This window comes from Octopus sinensis, linkage group LG12 (genome assembly GCF_006345805.1).
Source record: "Octopus sinensis linkage group LG12, ASM634580v1, whole genome shotgun sequence".
Lineage (NCBI taxonomy): Eukaryota > Metazoa > Mollusca > Cephalopoda > Octopoda > Octopodidae > Octopus > Octopus sinensis.
In genome coordinates, this window is record NC_043008.1 from 70,420,467 (window position 1) to 70,444,129 (window position 23,663).

The window sequence follows — 23,663 nt, forward strand, 5'->3', positions numbered from 1 at the left end:
CATTGGCAGGCTTACCATGTATGTACCAGTAATATCTAGTGTGGGAGTCACCTGACCATACTCTCTATTAATAAAAGTTAGTGTTATCTTTTGTTAAACATAAAGAGCACATTCAACTTATATAGATGAGAGAGAGATTGTTTAGATGATATTAAGTTACACCATATTATATTGAACATGATGGAATGATTAGTTGCATAATGCAAATTACATAATTAAAGCTTAATTTCAAATCATCAGAGAGGTATAACTTTTCTGTGTAACATTACTGGATTGAAAAGATGACACAATTCACCATTGTAAATTGGTGTAAACCAAATCAATATATATTCTATGCTATGTGTATTTGTACATATACTTTTCCTTGTGAGTAACACTTAACCATTTGGAGCTATTGAATAGGTTCTGCTTTATATGATTTACTTTCTAAATCATTTGACACGAGCTCTAAATTTTTGATACTGGCTGGATTAGTTCTGTTTATATTTTTGTACTCGAAAGTTCATTCTGCCATCTTCTTTGTCTCATAATGCTCAACTAATGTTTTTATGTTCATAAATTCTGATGATCAAATTAATTTTCTCCTTTTTCTCATTGATAAATCTAATCAATATAATATATATTATGCTATGCTTCATCAATATATATTTAATACACTCTATGTATTTGTATTTTCACTTATTCTGCTATTAATTATTCTACTTCATATATTCTACTGTATTCCACTATTATCCTTTATATTCAATTTACTGAGAGGTATCATGCATTCAACTTTAGCCTATTTACTTAGTATACTGCATGCATGTAATTCTTGCTTTAAGCAGAACAAAAAATATAATAATTTGAGATTACAGATTGAAACTTCAGAAGGTTAAGGTGTATTGGTGTCTCTTTATGTCTATACAAGAAATATTGTTCTTCTGGAACTTTTGTTGTGAATATGAATAGTAATGTTTATAATGTACATTTGTAGCTTTTGCACAGAATGTCTCAAATCTGTTGTAAATGTGCTGCCTTTGCATAAACTAAACCTGTCTCCCTTGAAAACCATTAGAAAATGTATGTAACCTGTTTGTAAGATTATGTACCCATGTGTAAATATGCATATAGTTTGGTAGTTTTGAATACACATACACATATGACATTTGTAAGTTTAGTTAGAACATTTATTGCAGAAAATGATATAATGTAGAATAATAAATGAATCATTGATTACACCATTATACATATTAAAAGTAATCAAACCTGTATAACTATTTGGGGAGTGATAAATATATTTTTTTTCTGGTTATTTTGACATTTTTATTTATATCTTTACACTCATTAGCAACTTTCATCATATACATTTTTCAATAATATCTGCATCATTATTGATGGTTCAGGTATTCTTGTATTTTATAAACAACCTCTCATGTTTTGTTTTGTACATTTCCTCTGTGTAAAACTCAAGCTTGAAATTCATAACAAAGGATACAAACAGAAATAGGAAGGGAGATCTAAATAGTGGTGATTGCGCAATTTAAAGTTGGATTGCACTCAGCAAATACATGTATATATGTGTGTGTTGTGTGCGTGTGTGTGTGTGTGTGTGTGTGCTGTTAAGAAGCTTACTTCTCAACTGTGTGGTCTTGGGTTCAATTTCAATGTATGGTACTATATGCAAGTGTCTTCTGTAGCACAGGACCGAGTAAAGATTTTGAGTGGATTAGGTGGACAGAAACTGAGTGAATCCCTTAGTGTGAATGTGTGTGTATGTGTGTGTGTGAGAGAGAGAAAGAGACAGAGATAAAGTGAGAGAGAGTGTGTGTGTATACCCTTGTCTTGACATAACCTGATGGTTGTAAATGGGATTTGTTGTCATACAAGCAAGGCTGCTCATTTCCAGTCTTCTGTGAAAGACATGTCTAACTATGTGGGAATATCACTTGCTTCTAAAGAGATGAGGGATGGAGACAAAAAGGGCATCTGGTCATAGAAAATCTGCCTCAACAAATTTCATCTGAGCCATGCATGCCAGAAATGTGGACATTAAATAATCATCATTATCATTGTTTAATATCCATTCTCCATGATGGCATGGGCTGGATGGTTTGACAGGAGCTGGCCAACTGAGATGTACATAAGGAGAAAAATTTAAGCTATTTTCTAATAGACAAATATAATTCAGTTTTATCTCTTACAAAGAATTGAAGTCTGCTTTGTAAATCAACAAAGCATTTATAAATTTACTCAGAGCTCTCACTGACTGCAGCATCTAGCTGAGCTGAGCTATAACTATGAGGGTGCATAGAGACTCAACCAGCTAGTGATAGCAACAAAATTTGCCTCAAATAATAACCTACTTCCTACATTCACCATTTATCAGACAAAATAATCCCTGGCTATGATAAAGAGTAATTAAATAAATATGTAAATAAATAAATGTGATGGTCATGGCTGGATACATATAATAATAGATTCTGCTTGAAAACAGTTCTGGCTTGAGGGTTAAACAAATACAAATACAAAGAACTTGTTTACTGTTTACTGGCCTAATTGAGTGTTCAAGCAGCCAGACCATCTTTGACCACTGGGCAGCCTTGGATGATCAGTTATGAACTACTGACCCATGCAGATAATCTGGCACAGTGACCACTTGGCCAGTTAAGACTTTCATTATATCTTCTTTGTGGTGGTCAATATACATTTACCAAAAATCCTTGAAGCGCTATTTTCTGCTCTGGCTCAAAACCACCATTAAAGTAAATCTAATAAATTCATAGACCATGCTACTTGTTCTTTTAACCATTATCTGGTCATCTGCCATTTCACAATTCCTGGGTCATCTTATTTTATTTTTAGATATTGAACTCTTCTAAATGATCTTGCACATTTTATAAAGATTTTTCTTTATCATCATCATCATCATCATCTTCTTCATCATCTTCTTCATCATTGTAGCCACTGATGCCTCATCATCATCATTGGCAGCTGCAGTTGGTGTATTTTTCTTTTGGGAACGAACTTACATTTTTACCAATAAACATTACTGGCTTAAAAACTTTATCAATGGTGGAGGGCTGGCAAGGTTGGGTGATGTATATTTGGGTGGGTAGTGGTAAAAATACAATTTGAAAGACTTTCAAGTCTTCATATGTATATATGCAAACATGCATGCATACATACATACATACATACATACATACATACATACATACATACATTGCTGCATAAACACACATGCACACACAACTTTCATCAATTTAATCCCTTGACTTGGAAGATAAAATTGCTAATGAGGTGAATAAAACAAAAACGATATTCCAATAAAATATAAAGTTTTCTATGGTTTTTATTCAATTTGCTAAACTCCAGAACATTGAACTCAAGAGGTGGGGAGACTCAGGCTGGTAGGAGGATAAGTATAGCTTCCAACAACTTGCTGAGCAAATGGTATACTAGCTTCTCACAACCCAGTGAACTGGGTTCAATTCTCTGTTGATGGAATTGTTTCTTTATTTTGTCTTTATTTTATTATTTTTCTTTTGTAGGTTAGTTAGGAAGGCAGTGACCTTAACATATGTAGTTCTTTTGTTCCTTTCCATTTCCAAAATGGTCAAAGTGCTGTAACTGGTATCCTTTTTGAGGGATGGCTAATGTGATACAGCTGGTGTACTACTTTCACACCGGTCAAACTATTGTAGCTCATGTGCTTATCTGAGACTGGTCAAACTTATGTAGTCAATGCCCTCTTCTCTGAGTGGCCAAACTGTTGTAGCAGAGGGCCTCCTCTAAGACTGATCAAATTTTTGTAGCTGGTGCCCACCCAGCCTAATCACTTGTAGGTAAACATGTGGACAAAGTAGGAACAGGGAGAAAAGTCTGATCGAAGTACTTACAGCTAAATAAACTCTCTCAAAGACTACATGTCCTCATGTTGTTATTTTTGTTAGGCCCCAGGTCAATCCTGATTCAGAAGACTTATGATCAAACACATTCCTGCTGTGATGACCCTATTATTTTGTATATATGTATTTATTTTTATATTATTATTATTATTATTATTATTATTATTATTATTATTATTATATTGGTTTGACTCAGGTTTGGTCTTATTCCTGGTAGGATTTACATGGGTAGCAGGTTATTACCTGTAACCTTAGGTATCTACAAGTTTTCATCTGTCCTTCAATAATCCTTGCTGTCTCTAAGAGACAAACTTTCTGTAGGAGCTCTAACGGGCATTCTATTCCAATCTCCTTCAGCCATTTGTATATATCTTTGTCTACTGTTTCCAATGCATTAATTACTATAGGCACTACCATTACTGTTTGCATGCTCCAAATTCTTCCTATTTTGAATTTTAAGGGATTGTATTTTTTTGTTTTTCTCCTTTTTTCATGATCCTGGAATCAGATGAACATGATGGGTCAATAGGTAAGCAACCTTGTTTTCCGTTCTGTATAATTGTTATGTCTGGTCTATTATTTTCTAACTTGTCCGTTTGAATAGGAAATTACTACAAAATTTTACATTTCTCCGACTTCTGTACTTTTGACTCAATGATTGTACCGTGTATTTCCAGTTTCAAATCACAATTTCTGGCACAGTTTCCAGTGTAAAATTTTACAACCTGGTTGTGCCTCCATTTCCTATATTCTTCCTGTACCAACTTGGGATATTCTGCCACAATGTGTGCCACTGTCTCATTCCAAGTTCCACAAGCTCTACATTTTTCTGATACATTCCCTCCATATATATTTTTCTTAAGTTGTTTGTTTTTATTGCTTGATCTTGGGCTGCTACTATTAGACTTTCTGTTTCTTTTTTCAATTGCCCCTTTTTTAACCAAGCTCAGGATTTTGTTCCATATACATCTTCAGTGGATCCCCAAAATTGGTCATGCAGAGGTTTCTTTTCAATCTGTCTGGTGTGCTCTCCTTGTATTTCATTCTTGTCCTTTTTTCCTATTACATGCTTGATCATCTGTTCTTCATTTACTATCTTTATTTTTTCTGTGCTGCATTGTAAATACTCTATTAGGCTTTTCCTTTCCATCAGTACACATTCCTCTACTGCTATCAAGCCTCTTCCAGCCTGCTCTCTCCTCAAGTACAACTCTTTATCTGATTACAAGTACTGCTCTTGAATTTATTGCTTCAATAAGATTTCTGGAATTCAGCTTTGACTGCAATAATTTTCTCACTCTCCTTGTGTACTCCCTACTGGTCATTTGTTTCTTTCCTTCATTTTTTGTTTCATCTGCTTCCAGTATTCCCAAGTACTTATCTCCCCGTCCTTTCTCAACTGCTCCCACTGTTTGCCCATTTGCATTTCAGTTTCTTGGTTTCTTTTTAATCTTCCTTGTTTCATTTTCAATATAGCACACTTTTCTAACCCAAATTCCATACCTATGTCATTTGGGAAAATGTGGATAGTGTGTACAAGACTTTCAAGCAGTTTCTCATTTTTCACATAAACCTTTGTTATTTATGAAAAGGAGATGATTTAGCTGACCATTTCCTTTACCCAAATCATAACCAATTTTAACTCTCTTTAGTATCATAGTAGGCAGTGTCATGGCCAGTACAAATAGCAATAGAGATAAGCTATCACCTTGGTATACTCCACATCTGATGTTCATTTTTCCGAATTTTTGTTTTCCTCTGATCAATTCAGTATTTCAATGTTTCATACTTTCCTTAAACATTTTCCTTGTGTTTTTGCTATTCCAAACATGTTCATAGTTATCATCATCATCATCATCATAATCATCAAGGTGGCAAGCTGGCAGAATTGTTAACATGCCAGAAAAGTGTTTAGTGGTATTTTAACTATCTTTACATTCTGAGTCCAAATTCCATTGAGGTCGACTTTTCATTTTCTTTGGGTCAATGAAACAAGTACCAGGTAAAAGCTGGGGATCAATGTAATCAACTTGACCTCTCCCTTGAACTTGTTGGCCTTGTGCCGAAATTTGAAACCCTTATTATTATTAAGGCATCAAGGTGGCAGAATCATTAACATGTCAGACAAAAGGCTCAATGACATTTTGTTCATCTTCACGCTCTGAGTAGAAATGCTACCAAAATGGACTTTGCTTTATATTAGGGTCAATGTAATCAACCTATCCTCCCCCAAAATTGCTGACCTTGTGCTGAAATTTGAAATCATGATCATGATCATCATCATCATCATTATTATTATTATTATTATTATTATTATTGAGTGAGAGAGCAGTGCATGTCATCAAAGTGACACTGGGGTAAAATATACAAAGCCCAGTATACCCATCATGACTACCCATCAGTTTAGGATACACCAGGCACATGCATCACAACCATATCTGCACAACATGGTGATCTCATATCAAGAAAAAACAGTGCATGACCTTGCAAGTGGGGCCCAGTTAGAATTTTCTTCAGGTCGAGTAGCTCATCCCACTCAAAAGGTTCTTGAATAAGGGTTGTTTAAGAATGTTTCCAAAGGTGAATTATCCAAACCCCAAAGAGTTTCTCTCAAAACAAGGCTATGATGCTCCCCAACTTCTTCTGCTCATGATCAGAGATGCACATATCGTTAGCCACTAAGGGACATGCTCAACTGGTTATGGTCAAACAACTAACAAGCAAATCTGTGGTATTGAGCTGAATATTTGTTGTAGCCCATCTTTTATACCAAGACAAAACAATGTATATGATAACACTTCCAATCAGTTAAGATAAGAAGCCATGAGAGCCACTGCCTAGTACTGCATCAGACCATTATTATTATTATCATTATCATTATTATTATTATATTATTATTATTGAGTGAGAGAGCAGTGCATGTCATCAAAGTGACACTGGGGTAAAATATACAAAGCCCAGTATACCCATCATGACTACCCATCAGTTTAGGATACACCAGGCACATGCATCACAACCATATCTGCACAACATGGTGATCTCATATCAAGAAAAAACAGTGCATGACCTTGCAAGTGGGGCCCAGTTAGAATTTTCTTCAGGTCGAGTAGCTCATCCCACTCAAAAGGTTCTTGAATAAGGGTTGTTTAAGAATGTTTCCAAAGGTGAATTATCCAAACCCCAAAGAGTTTCTCTCAAAACAAGGCTATGATGCTCCCCAACTTCTTCTGCTCATGATCAGAGATGCACATATCGTTAGCCACTAAGGGACATGCTCAACTGGTTATGGTCAAACAACTAACAAGCAAATCTGTGGTATTGAGCTGAATATTTGTTGTAGCCCATCTTTTATACCAAGACAAAACAATGTATATGATAACACTTCCAATCAGTTAAGATAAGAAGCCATGAGAGCCACTGCCTAGTACTGCATCAGACCATTATTATTATTATCATTATCATTATTATTATTATTATTATTATTTTTTTTTTTCTTATTTTTCATTATTATCATTATTATATTTATTTTTATTTTGTTGTTATTATTATTGACAGCATGTTACAGGGCAGTGAGGATTTGGTGGAAATGATACAATAATGAACTAGATGTTGTAAACTTTTTTATTTACATTCATTCCTGTGTATTCTCAGCTCAAATTGCGCTGGGGTTGACCTTTAATTTTCATCCTTCCAGGGTCAAAAAAGTGATTAACTGTTGTAAACTGGCTACACCTCTTCTTTGATGTTGCAGATTTCACACCAGATTTGATCTCATACGCTAAGAACACACAGTTCATTTCTAATCACATGATCCATTCACTTTCTTATTTGAATCAGCTTAAAAACAACAATAGCAGAAATAAATTTTAATTTATCTCAACAATTTGTTTTCAATTAAGCAATTAAGTAATTGTTGATTAAGTTAAGATTCATGAAAGAAAAACATTTTATATTCAATTTGTGGGTACCAAAAAAAAAAAAAGAAATGAAAAAACTGAATGCAAAAATAAAACAAAACTGAATTTAACGAAGGAATCAGACAAATTATTTATTAATATACCTGTTTATAGAAAGTTGCTGTCACATGTCTAAGCTGTTTTTGCTAATGTTGTCTTCATCAAATATTAAATGAGAGAGTGGTGGGAAATGCGTGTGGAGTGGGTTGATGGGCAACGTTGTGACATTCATGCATTTCCCAGAACATTAAAACTATATATTCTAACCTGTTTTATTTACTGTGTCAATGACTAAGATACTTAGCCCTTAATAACACAGTCCACTTGGTTGTAAATAAATACAATCCACATAGATAACTGATCCACAATACATTACTGGTAATATATTCTGCCCCTCTCTCCTCTCACCCCAGGTGAGAATGAAGGCAAAGTCAACTTCAGCAGGATTTGAACTCAGAATTTTTTTCATTTATGTTACATCCATTTTTCCATATAGACATCATTTTACAGCCTGATATCTTTCCTGTAACTAGTTTCTGCCATCAACCATTTTTCTAGTGAAGTTTCATATCTGGGACAATTTCAACCATTAGATAATATTTTGAATTTATTCTTTATGTTGTTATTTCTACCAAATTTATGTCTGTTTAGGAACTTCAAGATAATTTTATTTTGAAAAATCTTTCAAAAATTTATTAAAGAAATTTTGTGTGTGCGTGTGTGTGTGTGTGTGGTGTGTTTTGGTTTGTTACAAATTAACCATATTTCTTTTATGGTAAAGACAGTCTTTCTAAAGAGTCAAATCTCATATGAAGAACATCTCTTATCAAAATGTGAGTGGGATGTTCTTAAAGTTGTTGCGGTAATAGGTTTTTGTTGTTGTTTAATTTTAAGTTAATGAACTCTCCCCAAGCTGAGGGCTTTATAGCCAAAGACATTCCAACTATGCCTATCCTGACTATTGGGGAGTATTTAGGACTGTGTTCCTTAAATGGATGAAAGGCTAAGTTGCAGCAGAACTTGAACTCAGAATGCAACACTCACAGTCCAGGCATACTGCATAGTTAAGAAATTAACTTCAAAACCATGAGGTTTAGTGTTCAGTCCCATTATGTGCTATCTTGGAGAAAATATTTTCTATAGCCCTGAGCAACCAACCAGTACCTTGTGAGGGGATTTGGAAGATGAAAACTGTACAAAGCCTTGCCCCCCCCCAACACACATAAACACATATATCTGTGTGTATTTCCTTACATCTATGTTTCTTCAAACCTTGTTAAGCTACACATACTGAGATTGTTGTCATTTCATTTTCTCTGTCAACAATACATCTATCTGCAGGCTCTGCACTTTCAAAAATGTGTGTGATATATAAGACCCTAAATTGAAAAGCAAGTAAAGGTTAGTGATAGTAGTAGCATCCATCTACAGGACCTCAATAATATATTCCACTACCCCATGCTAACATGGGGAAAATGGTTGCAAAACCAGAGTAAGTTTGTTCCACATATAAGCATACATCATGAGTAAATATCACTACTTTATTCTTTTTTTTATTCTTTTATTCTTTTACTTGTTTCAGCCATTTGACTGCAGCCATGCTGGAGCACCACCTTTTGTCAAGCAAATCAATCCCAGAACTTATTCTTTGTTAGCCTAGTACTTATTCTATCGGTCTCTTTTGCCAAACTGCTAAGTTACGGGGACGTAAACACACCAGCATTGGTTGTCAAACGATGTTGGGGGGACAAACACAGACACACAAACATATACACACATACTTATATATGATGGGCTTCTTTCAGTTTCTGTCTACCAAATCCACTCACAAAGCATTTGTCAACCTGAGGCTATAGTAGAAGACACTTGCCCAAGATGCCATGCAGTGGGACTGAGCCCAGAACCATGTGGTTAGTAAGGAAGCTACTTACCACACAGCCACTCCTGCGCCTATTGGTCTACTAGATCAGCGTTGATCAGGGGCTAAATATTATCAACAACATCAACTTGTGCAGAAGAATCATTGGCGACTAAGTTTATAAACTGGACTACCACAACGAGTAGTGGACTTAATCCATCACCTGATCATCCTTAACAAGCTTTCAGAATAGCATTTCTTAACCAGGGTCTGTATGACTCTTCGGGGTCAATATATGATTTTTGGGAATCCACACAGCCAAAATAGTAAATTAGGTCCCCAATAGTATCTTATGGGTCCATGACAAATTTTTACTTTAGATGTATTTAGTGCAAGAACAAGTTTCTTTCTTTGATGTTTTACATAGTTCAGCTAACACAAATAATTGTGTGAAGCACCCAGCACACTCTCTTCAGAAGTTGGCATTAGGAAGGGCATCCAGCCGTAGTAACCATGCCACAACAGACAATTGGAATCTGAACAGCTCCCTGCTAGCCAACTTCATGCCAAACCATCCAAAACATGCCAGCATGGAAAGCAGACATCAACGATGACGATGATAATAATGATGTTGAAGGAATGACTTTTGGTCCACTGCTTTAGAAGAATTCACTCTGTTATAAGGATTTCTGCTAGGTCTCTACTCTGAGTAAAAGCTAGAACTTGTGGTTTTTACTTCCTTTAGCCCTATCAATCCTAGATAGAGGCCCTCAAAATAAATAAATAAATAAAAACAAAGAGTGAAGTCATAGGGTCTGCTCCATTCTCTTCCCATGAAGCCATAAAAATATGCTAAACTTCCCAAAGTTTGAATTTTTAAAATGATTAAATATTTTTCTTTCTTTTTTTTGTAATAAGATTTCTTCAAAGTTATCTGATTATCTTAAAAATTTCTGCTCAGTTATCTGGCAATATATTATATTTTATTTTGTTTTTTTCTAATCATAACCAGTTTTATGTTTTAGTGTCTGTTGATTGCCAGCTCTATTTCTATTCTTTTAAAGATTTTTTTTTTTAAATTTAAAAAAACAATGCAAAAACATTTAAGATATCTTATTTCGGTAATGTAAGGCTTTATCACAGAAAATATAAAGTCTTATACAGACATATAAACAATGTGGATGCATATATGAATGCATTTATGTATATGTGTGTTATACTTTGTCAGCTGAACGGAAACATTCACTAGCAAAAAACTGGAATACCAATGAAGACTTATCAACTTCATATATATATATATATATATATATAGGAGTGGCAGTGTGGTAAGTAGCTTGCTTACCAGCCACATGGTTCCAGGTTCAGTCCCACTGCATGGCATCTTGGGCAAGTGTCTTCTACTATAGTCTCGGGTCGACCAAAGCCTTGTGAATGGATTTGGTAGACGGAAACTGAAAGAAGCCCGTCGTATATATATATATATATATATATGCGTGTGTGTGTATATGTTTGTGTGTCTGTGCCCCACCATCGCTTGACAAACGATGCTAGTGTGTTTACGTGCCCGTAACTTAGCGGTTCAGTAAAGAGACCGATAGAATAAGTACTAGGCTTACAAAGAATAAGTCCTGGGGTCAATTTGCTTGACTAAAGGCAGTTCTCCAGCATGGCTGCAGTCAAAATGACTGAAACAAGTAAAAGAATAAAAGAATATATATATATACACACACACACGTTTTTATACTCAAACACATATATGTCTCAAAACACACACACACAGCTACATACGAACATTCATACATTCAGTCATATATAATAATTTGCATCTTCTCTGGGCACATATATGTTTCTGGTACTGAAGTCTTCATAAAAATGGACAGACACAGAGTTCCACATCAACAGAATAACATAGATTCATGAGCAAATATTACTGCTTTTATACACATTTGTTGTTAAAACGGAAGATATACATAATCATTTGAAAAATTCAAAGGCATACATATGCTCTGCTTGTTTATGAAAAAAAATGCTTATAAGAAATTATCGCCTTGTGAGTGGATTTGGTAGACGGAAACTGAAAGAAGCCTGTCGTATATATGTATATATATATATGTATGTGTATGTTTGTGTGTCTGTGTTTGTCCCCCTAGCATTACTTGACAACCAATGCTGGTGTGTTTACGTCCCCGTCACTTAGCGGTTCGGCAAAAAGAGACCGATAGAATAAGTACCAGGCTTACAAAGAATAAGTCCCGGGGTCGATTTGCTCGACTAAAGGCGGTGCTCCAGCATGGCCGCAGTCAAATGACTGAAACAAGTAAAAGAGAAAAAGAGAAAGAGAAAGAGAATTAAAAATACAATATAAAATATGAAATGCTATAGTAATCATAGAATTAAATACCTCACATAAGTGCTGCTGTGGTTGTGCCATGAGAAGTTTACTTCACAACCACATGAACTTTGGACAAGTCTTCTATAGCCTTGGGCTGACCAAAGCCTTGTGAGTGTATTTGCTAGATGGAAACTGAAAGAAGTTCATCGTATGTGTGTATATGTGTGTGTGTGTGTGTGTGTGTGTGTATATATATATATATATATATATATATACTAGCAGTATAGCCTGGCATTGCTTGGGCTTGTTTTTTAGTTGCGCTGAAAACGGCATACTTTGATGTCGCGTTAACAAAGTTTTGACATAGTTTCAGTCTTTTTTGAAAAGTAAAACTTTTGCATTATGTAGCTTGTTATTCTCTTTAAGTGAACATTTTTCTGGTTGAAATACACTGAAAAATAGTGACACAGCAGTCAAAAAATTATAAAAAATAGGTATTTTCATAGAAAAAACGCACCTTTTTGATGTAAATAATTTTTGGTCTTAACATGGTCCTATTTGAATTTTTTCTTCTACAGAATGAAGAGCAAGTCTTTTTCTCTCATACTCTCAATTTTGGTCAACTTGAGCCGCAGGGTCTCGGAGGAGATAGTGTTAGTTGAAGGCTACCAAACCTGTCACATACACACACAGACTTTAACTTTATATGTATAGATATGAATAAATATAGGCGCATGTGTCTCTGAGTCTGTGTTTGCCCACTACCACCACCACTTGACTACTGGTGTTGCTGTGTTTATGTCCCTGTAACTTATTAGTTCTGCAAAAGAGGCCAATCGAATAAGTACCAGAAGTTATTTGACTAAAAATGCTTCAAGATGGTGCCCCTGCATAGTCACAGTTTTATGATTGAAGAAAGTAAGGGAGTATAAATTTGGCATCCACTTTTCCATGCTAGCATGGATCAGAGAGAATTCCTTAAGGCAGATTTCTATTCAATCTGATGTCATTTCCCATCACTAATTCTCACCTGTTTCTCAGCAAGGTAATATTTCTCATGACCAGTTATGTTTTCCACAAGGGAATAGAAGTGATCAACATTGCTTCTATGACAGTAATACTTGTTTACAAACAGCATGTAATGTCAAAACAAGAATACACACACTAATATAGGTGCAGGAGTGGGTGTATGTTAAGAAGCTTATTTCCCAACCACATGGTTCTGGGGTCAGTCCCACTATGTGGCACCTTGGGCAAGTGTCTTCTACTGTAGCCTCGGGCTGACCAAAGCCTTGTGAGTGGATTTGATAGACAGAAGCTGAAAGAAGCCTATGGTATATATATTTATATATATATGTACGCATGTATTTGTGTGTCTGTGTTTGTCCTTCTACCATCGCTTGACAACTGATCTTCGTGTGTTTATGTTCCTGTAACTTAGTGGTTCAGCAAATGAGACCAACAGACTAAGTACTAGGCTTACAAAGAATAAGTCCTGGGGTCAATTTGTTTGACTAAAGGTGGTGCTCCAGCATGGCAGCAGTCAAATGACTAGAACGAGTAAAAGAGTAAACATACATGCATACACACACACGGGTGCACACACACACACACACACAGACTCTTATATATATCTTTTACTCATGTCATGCTGGAGCACTGCTTTCAAAAATTTTGGTAGTTGAATGAATCGACCCCAGTACTTATTTTTGTTAAGCCTGGTGCTTATTCTGTCAGTCTCTTTTTGCCAAACCACTAAGTTACAGAGATGTAAACACACCAACAGCATTTGTCAAGCAGTGATGGGGACAAACACACACAAAAATACAGATATATATATATACATATATATATATATATATATATAGTGTGTGTGTGTATGATAGGTTTTTTTCGGTTTCTATCTACCAAACCCACTTACAAGGCGATGGTTGGCCCAATGTTATAGTAAAAGACACTTGCCCAAGGTGCCACACAATGGGACTGAACCGTGTGGTTAGGAACCAAACTTTTTACCTCACAGCCATGCTTGCACCTATGCACATCAAGCCTTGTTGGGTCAAGAGGCATGTACCCACACTAGTGATCACTAAGCAGAAGAGAACGGTGCGATCTACTGTTCCACACAACTACCTTGTCCAATCAGCAAGACCATACATATATATATATATATATCATCATCATCATCATCATCATTTAGCGTCCGTTTTCCATGCTAGCATGGGTTGGACGGTTTAACTGGGGTCTGTGAAGCCGGAAGGCTTCATCAGGCCCAGTCAGATTTGGCAGTGTTTCTACGGCTGGATGCCCTTCCTAATGCCAACCACTCTGTGAGTGTAGTGGGTGCTTTTTACGTGCCACCTGCACAGGTGCCAGACAGAGCTGGCAAACGGCCAGCTATAAACCTTAGACAAGGCACACCACTCGTCACCTCTATCAATCTCAGCTACAAGGCTTAGACAAGACACACCACTCGTCACCTCAGCAGTAAACCTTAGATTTCATAAACATTATTTCTTTGGTCTTCCCATACAAACACACATGCATGCACACACCTATACACATGAACACATGCATGCACACACATCACTATACATACATACATACTCACACACATGCACACAGACATACACATATATACATACACACAAATAACCATATACATAAACACATACGCATTCACACATCAATATACATACATACACACACACACACACACACACACACACACACACACACACACATATATATATATACATACTCACACCTACATACACACAGAAATGCAAACACCTCTATACACACACACATGCATGCATGTACACACACATGCATGCATGTACACACACATACACCTATACACATACTCACACGTGCACACCTATACATACACACACATCATTATACATACTCACACACATACACACAAATATACATGCCCACACACCTATATACATGCATACACACACACACCTATATACATAAACATACATAAACAATTAGGCATGCACACATATATACATACACACACAAAAATGCTCACACCTATATGCATACACACAAATGCACACACCTATATATACATACACACACACACATATATACACACACACACACATATGCATGCACACACACACACTTCTAGCAAATGGCAAGAAGGTCAAAGGTGAGAGCAACGTACCTGGGTGGCCAGTTCTATGTTGGCCGTTTTGCTGTCGACGGTGATGCTGAGTACACCATATATATATATATATCATTCAAAAGGCTTTGGTTGACTTGCAGGTATAGTAGAAGTCTCTTGTCCAAGGTACTTGACAGTGGGACTGAACAAAGAGAGTCACAATTATAAAAAAATTATATACATATATCTCAGACATATTTGTGGTTTTAGTTTTTCAATCCTGTCTACATATTTTCAGTTTAAAAACTGAGCTGTATAAAAACAGTACAGTTCATTTACTACGTTTATTAGTATTCCATTGATATGGCTACCTTGTGCCTATATATTTTACTAGACACATTCACAGCCAGAGATGGTATGAAATATGTTTGTGTGTTTAGCTCAATATACATAGTTTGATATCTTTTTCATGGGTCTCTTCATATTTACTGTGTTTACATACATCATTTTATTATTACTCTCAACCTGATGTTTTACATTTATTTTTTATTGAGCTCTTTAGTAAATGATTTGTCTAAAGAAATATTTTTATTCTCAGTGTAAGTTATTTAATCATATATATATATATATAAAGATAAAAGGTGAACAAGCAGTTACATATGGCATCAAAACATTTATAAAGATGTTAAGTAAATATGATTTAGAAGGAAAAGAAGGTAGTGTTTGGTCTTAAATGAACACAGTGTGTATGCATTCTCCCAATTTAATGATGTCTTCTTATCCATTACACACACATACCATCATTATTATTGCCATCATCATTTAACTTCCATTTTCCATATAGACATGGGTTGGACAGTTTGATAGGAGCTAGAGAATTGTATCAAGCTCTGATTCCTGATCTGGCATGGTTACTATGGTTGGAGGCTCTTCCTAATGCCAATCATTTTTACTGAGTATATTGGCTGAAGTCACCAATTAATTTGTAAGACAAGTTCCCTCAAATGAGTTGGGTGTAATATTGTGGGAGGTGACTTTATGCCGGGTGATGGGATGTCAAAGTATGAGAGAGAGACAGGTACAGGTGTTTTGCAGTAGGGGTGATATGTTGTTATCCCTATTGAGAAAGAGAAATTATGGAAAGACAGCAGTGAAGATGTGTCAGGGCATACACCCAAGTTACAGGAAGATGTATGTAAGGGAAGTGATACAGAAGATTGGACAGGGTGAGTGTGTAGGTAAGTTAGTTCACTGGAGTGTGGGAAGACAGTGTCAGGTGAGCAGAAGGGAATGTATTGAGAGGTGAACATGGCTGGAGGCTTAGTCATTCATGAATATCAGTTGGAGAGGAAAGTAGAGGTAGTAGAAGTCAGTCAGAGAGGTGATAAGTGGTAGCACAGATTATGTAAAGTGTGTGGGGTGGGGTTTATATTATCATCATTATCATTGCTTTATGTTCACTTTCCTTGTTGGCTTGGGTTGGAGGGATAGACCATCACAGATTAAGTCAGTCTTTATTCTGAACTACTGTACTCCAAGATCACTCAGAGGAATCATGTCTTTCTACATTCTGCTTTCAACCTGACAACTGATAGGGAAGTGTGGCCAGTATTAAAGCAGTTCTCAACCATTTTAGGAACAGTTCATTTATGCATTTCATCTAAATCAGTGTTTTTCAACTATTTTTACCTATGGACCCCTTTGATTCCTATTTTATTCAGATGGGTTCACCTAATGATTCAATGCTAAAAAAATCCCTTAATATTTTTATAATTAAACATTATTAGGAATTGTACAAGAAAATTTGTTAAAATATTTTGTGTATAGTAGAAGTGTAACTAATATATTTCAGATGAATATATTATGTTGACCCCCAATGGTCATATGGATCCTAGTTGAAAACCACTAACCTAAATTTCTTACTAAATCAAAAACTATTCCAGCATTGTAAACATGTTATAATGTTAGTTTTGTTGTTGTTGCTTTTAGTGCTGAGTTAGTCATGATTGAGCAAACCCATGATCGAAGCAGTTCTAGTCATGACTAACCCATATTTTGGTATATCTGTATCTACATTATTCAATGTGTCCTTACATTCTCTTTTATTTTTCTTTACCAAGAGGCTAAGTTATAACCTGGTTGCTATTTTGAGCAACCACATTAAGGCTTTTGCACTGCTATGGCTGTCATCAGAAGGCAAAGTTACCTCATTATAATCATTATATTACAAAACCAGAGACAGTATATTATTACCAAAAATAAAAAAATATATATATAAAAACAACCATGAAATCTGTGTTCAGGCTGACAGAACAAGGTTCTTGTATCAACAGCAACTTAATAATTAACCATTATTTACAGTTCTATAAATACACGTCTATCATTTGTCTTGAAGCCTATCTGTGTCTTGTCATGGCACTTTCATGATGAAGTATTACTTAACAACATCGCATTATCAAAGCGACTCACACAACTTAGTTGTTAGGTAATTCCTGATTGTAGGTACTTCACTTCTCTCTCTAATTACAACCACACACTCACAACACACATACATATATATATATATATAGAGAGAGAGAGATAGATAGATAGATAGATAAATAGATAGATAGATCGATAGATAGATATATGAGTCCGCATAGTACTTGAAAACCAACTGAGCAGAGAAGGAGTCTGAGATTTTTATCCTTTGATCGTGCAAAACCTAGCTGGTTTTCAAGTCTCTATTGTATCCATATACAAATAGGAACTGTAGCTAAAAAGTGAAATTATTTTGTCACTCAAATTTGTGACAGTCTGTTACTAATAGCAAATAGAAAATATACATCTATTCAGTATTTGCTATGCAATAAAACATTCCATAATAATATATTCTGTATTTTGTACTCTACTCACCTTGCATCTATATTTTCTAAAGTACCGTTGCATCATGGCAATAGAGTCTTTCAACAGTAATGGCAGTATTGTAAAATTGATGATTGTTTCTTTGTTTTCTCTTAGTGCTGAGTCATTGTGCAGCTCTTTCTTTCAATGCATTAGAAATACAGACAAGCAAAACACTGCACATACCTGAACACGGAGTTGCATATGGTTGTGCAGTAAAAACAGGCAACACAGAAGTAATGCTATTGAAATGATGAGAAGAAGGATGATAATAATTATAATAGTAATAATAATAGTAATGATAACAATAATAATAATAATAATAAATGCCCTGATGCAGTACCAGATAGTGGCTCTCATGGCTTCTGATCTTAACTGATTGGAAGTGTTATCATGTACATTGTTTTGTCTTGGTATAAAAGATGGGCTACAGCAAATATTCTGCTCAATACCACAGATTTGCTTGTCAGTTGTTTGACCTTAACCATTTGAGCATGTCCCTTAGTGGCTAACGATATGTGCATCTCTGATTATGAGCAGAAGTAGTGGGGAAGCATCATAGCCCCTTGTTGAGAGAAACTCTTTGGGGTTTGGATAATTCACCTTTGGAAACATGGGTGGTTTGTTCAATATCCTTAAGCAATCTTTATTCAGGGACCTTTTGAGCAGGAGGGGCTACTTGACCAGAAGAAAATTCTAACTGGACCCCACCACCAAGTTCTTGTGCTGTTTATCTTGATATGAGATCACCATGTCACACACATATGGTTGTGATGCATGTGCCTGGTATACTCTTATCAGATGGGTAGTCATGATGGATATACTAGGATTCGTATATTTTACCCCAGTATCACTTTGATAGCATGCACTGCTCTCTCACTCAATAATAATAATAATGATAATAGCAGTTCTGGATCTCCTTCAATTTATAATGAGGTTTCAATTGTTCAGTCAACTGAATTACCTGCTTCTGAATTACTTTGTAAATGGTTGAGTATTTCACAGGCTTCTGTTCAGTTTCTATCTTCCTAGATTCACTCACAAGTTATGGGTTAACCCATAGCTATAAGCAATATCTGTAACCCAAGATGCTTTGCAATGGAGTTGAACCTGGAACATCATGTTTCATAGCAAACTTCTTAACGATTCAGCCATACTACAACTACTATAATAATAATAACAATAATGACAAAAATGATCCATTCTACTAAAGGCACAAGGCCTGAAATTTGAGGGATTGGGACTAATCGATTACATTGACCCCAGTGATTCACTGGTACTTAATTTATTAACCCCGAAAAGATGAAAGGCAATGTCAACCTCAGCGGAATTTAAACTTAGAACATAGCAACAGGTGAAATACCACAAAGCATTTCATCCAGCATGCTAATGATTCTGCCATCTCACCACAGAATAATAAGAATCCTTTCTACTTTAGACACAAAGCTTGAAATTTTGGAGGTGGGAGTTAATAGAGTACATCAATCCCAGTGCTCAACTGCTACCAATTTGATCGAAACTGGAAGGATGAAAGGCAAAATTGATTTCATCGGAATTGAGGAAAGCTTAGCTTGAGATTAAAAAGCTTTATTTTCAAGTCTTTCAGCCCTGTCCATAATGCTATTTATTCTTTTCACCATAGTCACCAACTATTCTGAGATGGATTCATAAGTGCAGGCATGGTTGTGTGGTAAGAAGTTTACTTCCCAGCCACATGGTTCTGGGTTCAGTCCTACTGTGTGCAACCTGAATCAAATGTTTTCTATTATAGCCTTGGCCTGACCAAAACCTTCTGAGTGGATTTCATTGATGAAAACTGAAAGAATCCCATTGTGTGTGTATGTGCATACATGTGTGTGTGTGATTTTTTGTTTGTCCCCTAACCAGTGTTTGTTTGCTTATATTCTTGTATCTTAGTAGTTTGGCAAATAAAGATTGATATAATAGTACCAGGCTTAGGAAGGAAAAATTAAGTACTGGGGTTGATTTTTTTCTGCTAAACCCTTCAAAGCAGTACCCCAGCGTGGCTGCAGACTAATGATGGAAACAAAACAAACAGTGAAAGATACAGAAGAAAACTACATTGTTTTACCTGTCAAAGGAAGGTAGTGATTTGATCTTCATCATAGACTTATGGTAACACTAGTTTCAAAAATCATTACTACACAGACACTCTATGAGCATGTGATAAATGGTTTTTGCCAAGCAATACACCTCTCAGAAGGTGGATAAGGTTTTTATTTATTTGGGGTGGGTTATCATCAATTAAAATAATTTCTATCCATATTTTTTGTTTATTTTATTTTATTTTGTAATTGGTAACCAATAGCATCATTAGATGTAGGTTCAGTGTATTTGTGAAAGTGATGGTGACAGAGGAGTGGTTGTAACTCAATGCAGAACAAATATAACAAAGGGCTTTGTTCAGTGTTTATAATTTTCTCAAAGATACACATCAGCAAAATACACACTCACACACACATATGCATGCACACACACATACGTGCACGCGTGCATGCACACACACACACACTCACCCACACAAATTATTATTTCATAGCTGAAAATAAATGAAGTATTTTATATGTGAAATAAATATATATGAACAAAACAGATTAGATAATAAAAGTTTCATGTAAGTTTCATTTGCCTGCATTCATCAGATGTGCCTGTTCAGTTCTAGAATAGTCACTAAAATAGACACTTTAAGTCTTGTGAGCTTATTTGTTTGAATGATCACTATGAACTCACACATATATAAAATGGGCTTCTACAGAGTTGCCAAAACATCCTTGGAGTTTTAATAAGTATTTGCAAGCTACTTTTTATTTCTCTGTTGAAAACTGAGATTAAGCTCCTCTAGTGAGTTGGCAAAAACCATGTGAGACTAGTCATGCTGTTCTTTGGTGTGATCTACAAGTTCTGTGATTTAAACATAATGTATATTCATAGAGAAACGCGAAATATATAATTGTTAAACACACACTTGTAAATCTTTTTATGAATTAGCCATCTCCGTATTACTGTTCAGTTTGGTTTGTTAGGTGACTTAGTCCATCAGTTTCAGTAGATAAAGAAGAAATCCTATAACCATATTTGTAAAACATATCTATTATATACGCTTTGAGCATACCACTTTACCAAACACTTTCGATTATTTTGTAAAATAAAAATAAAACCAGTATATATGTATATATATATATACATACATTAAAACAGAAAATGAAAAACAGAAAATTTTGCGTCACTAGAAAAACATTTAATTTCAATAGGGAATATAAGCATAACACAGATTAGTTATGATAAAAAGATAGTCTCTTACAACTGTTACTAGAATAGGCAAGCATATGGATCATGATATTGAGTAAGGATTCCATAACTTAAGTATTGTGTCATCTGAGAGAGAAAAGTCGGGGAATATAGAAATGAAGAATATCCCCAATCGAGGATAGTGCTTTCCAGTTCATCAAGAGATGAAGGAAAGATCAAAACAAAAAGTACTAATGTTCTTGATATGGGGATGTTCTTCATTTTGATATTTTCTAGGTTTTCATATGGAAATATTACTAGTATCATAATCCACATGCTAGGTTATTTTAGAAACAGCTGTAAGAGACTATCTTTTTATCATAATTATTCTGCACAATGTTTATATTCTCTATTAAATGCTTTTCAGTGACACCAAATGTTTTGCTTATTCTTTAATCTATATCCGCTCACTCAAGCACAAACCATTTCTAATCTCCTTTGACAGGGATTTTTAGCGGCACATTTTCAGTTGCAGTTCAAACTAGATTTTTAGTAGTAAACCAAACTCAGCACTCATAGCACATACATAATACATTACATTAATTGATGAAAACTCCTTGTATAATTCATGTGTGTGTGTGTGTATATGTGTGTAGGTGGTTAGGATGTTGTGTTCACAATTGTAGACCATGGTTTCAGTTCCCACATCAGTCATGCATTGTGTTCCTGAGCAAAACACTTCATTTCTTATTGCTCCAGTCCTCTCAACTGTAAACAGGTAACCTTGAAACAAACTGGTGTTCCATTCAGGGGGAACATTTACCACCCCGTGTAGCTTGCAGGATAGAATCATTTTAAAGCTACAACAATGCAAGGTGGAAGCAGTGCTGTATATCCATGTCTGATAGTATGGGTATAGTGATATATAGATCCATATGTACATATATATATATATATATATATATATATGTATATATATGTATGTATATATATGTATGTATTATATATGTATGTATTTATATGTATGTATAAATATATATATGTATATATATGTATGTATATATATATATATATATATTATATATATATATATATATATATATATATATATATATATATATACTTATACATATATAGATAGATCGCTAGGACACCAAACTGTATGCATGCGACTATATATATATATATATATATACATACATAAAAAAGAATACAAAAAAATGGGACAGGAGTGCAAGACATGACAACAAGATATCCAGCCAATCAGATGATACAAAAAGGGACAAGAAAAAACAAAGATGGGTCATTCAAAGCTTTCTGTGATCATTTCAGTTCCAGATTATCTTTGCAGTTTCAGCTAGTTATACTCAAGACTCAGTGATAATCTGGAACTCGACTGATGAAAGAAAACTCTGAATGACCCTTCCATGTTTTTTTTTTGTCCCTTCTTTGCATCATCTAACTGTCTGTATGTCTTGCTGTTGCCTGTTGCGTGCTTGTCCCATTTGTTGTATTCTTTTATTTATATATATATATATATATCATTAGATAGATATAGAATTGTCTAAGAATTTCTAAGTCAGAAAAGAAAAGGCAGTTTTATATTTGTCAATAGATTCAGTATATTAATCATTTTATGGGGTGAAAGCACAAATCAGTGAAAAGTATAAATGCAATGTTATTACCAGTTCAAATTTGGTACCAGCCAACGAATGTTGACTGGAAAAGCATAAGAGAGATCATCCCTCCTATCAGCTTGCAGTACCACCATCCAGTTTCTGTAACTGAAGATGAGATAACTACTCCAAAATGCTTGCATCTCACAGTCTGGTAGGCAGTGCTGTGAGTTCATTTGGGTATATTTACACCCTATGTCTACAGTGAGAGATTGTCTCTATGACAAGATATGGTGAATAGCTTGTTTACAGGTCTGAATGTGCTTTTAGCATATTTGAAGTAGTAATAACATTGCATTAATCTTTTTAGTATACAATATTTCAGATACATCAGTCTTATCAATTGATTTCACACACTGATTAGGTTATTAGGTGATTACCAAAGACTGCACTTATCAAAGTGTCCTGTATGGAAAAAAGTTTGGCCACTCTTCGCTACTGAAAGTCAACAAATATCACATCCACTGTGATAAAAGCAAAATGAAGCTCTGGGAGTAGTTCAGAGGGGATTCTGTTAAGAGTTTTTTCACTTACCGAAAATAACCTGAGTGAGGGGTAACTCCCTACAAAGTGGGGTTTGGATGTGAGTAGTGTAGGGTTGATATGTATACAAGAGGGAGATTTGGAAGGGAGATGGGGTAGGTATCCAGTCCTAAATCCATGTTTGGTTGCAGATGTTTATGTGTAAGATTAGGTGTAGT

General features: G+C 35.2%; 1 protein-coding gene across 10 annotated transcripts in view; it reads left to right on the top strand.

Moving 5' to 3' along the window:
* Window positions 1-23,663, top strand: part of LOC115218071 (zwei Ig domain protein zig-8) — a 547,852-nt gene that overhangs the window by 501,963 nt on the left and 22,226 nt on the right. For 6 of the 10 annotated variants that reach the window (XM_036508049.1, XM_036508046.1, XM_036508050.1 and 3 more), the window contains one exon: window positions 4,396-4,416. The exons of the other annotated variants lie outside the window; for them this stretch is intronic. In XM_036508049.1, coding sequence (XP_036363942.1) covers window positions 4,396-4,416 — 21 coding nt within the window. The remainder of the gene's footprint in view (window positions 1-4,395; window positions 4,417-23,663) is intronic. 10 annotated transcript variants of the gene reach the window in all.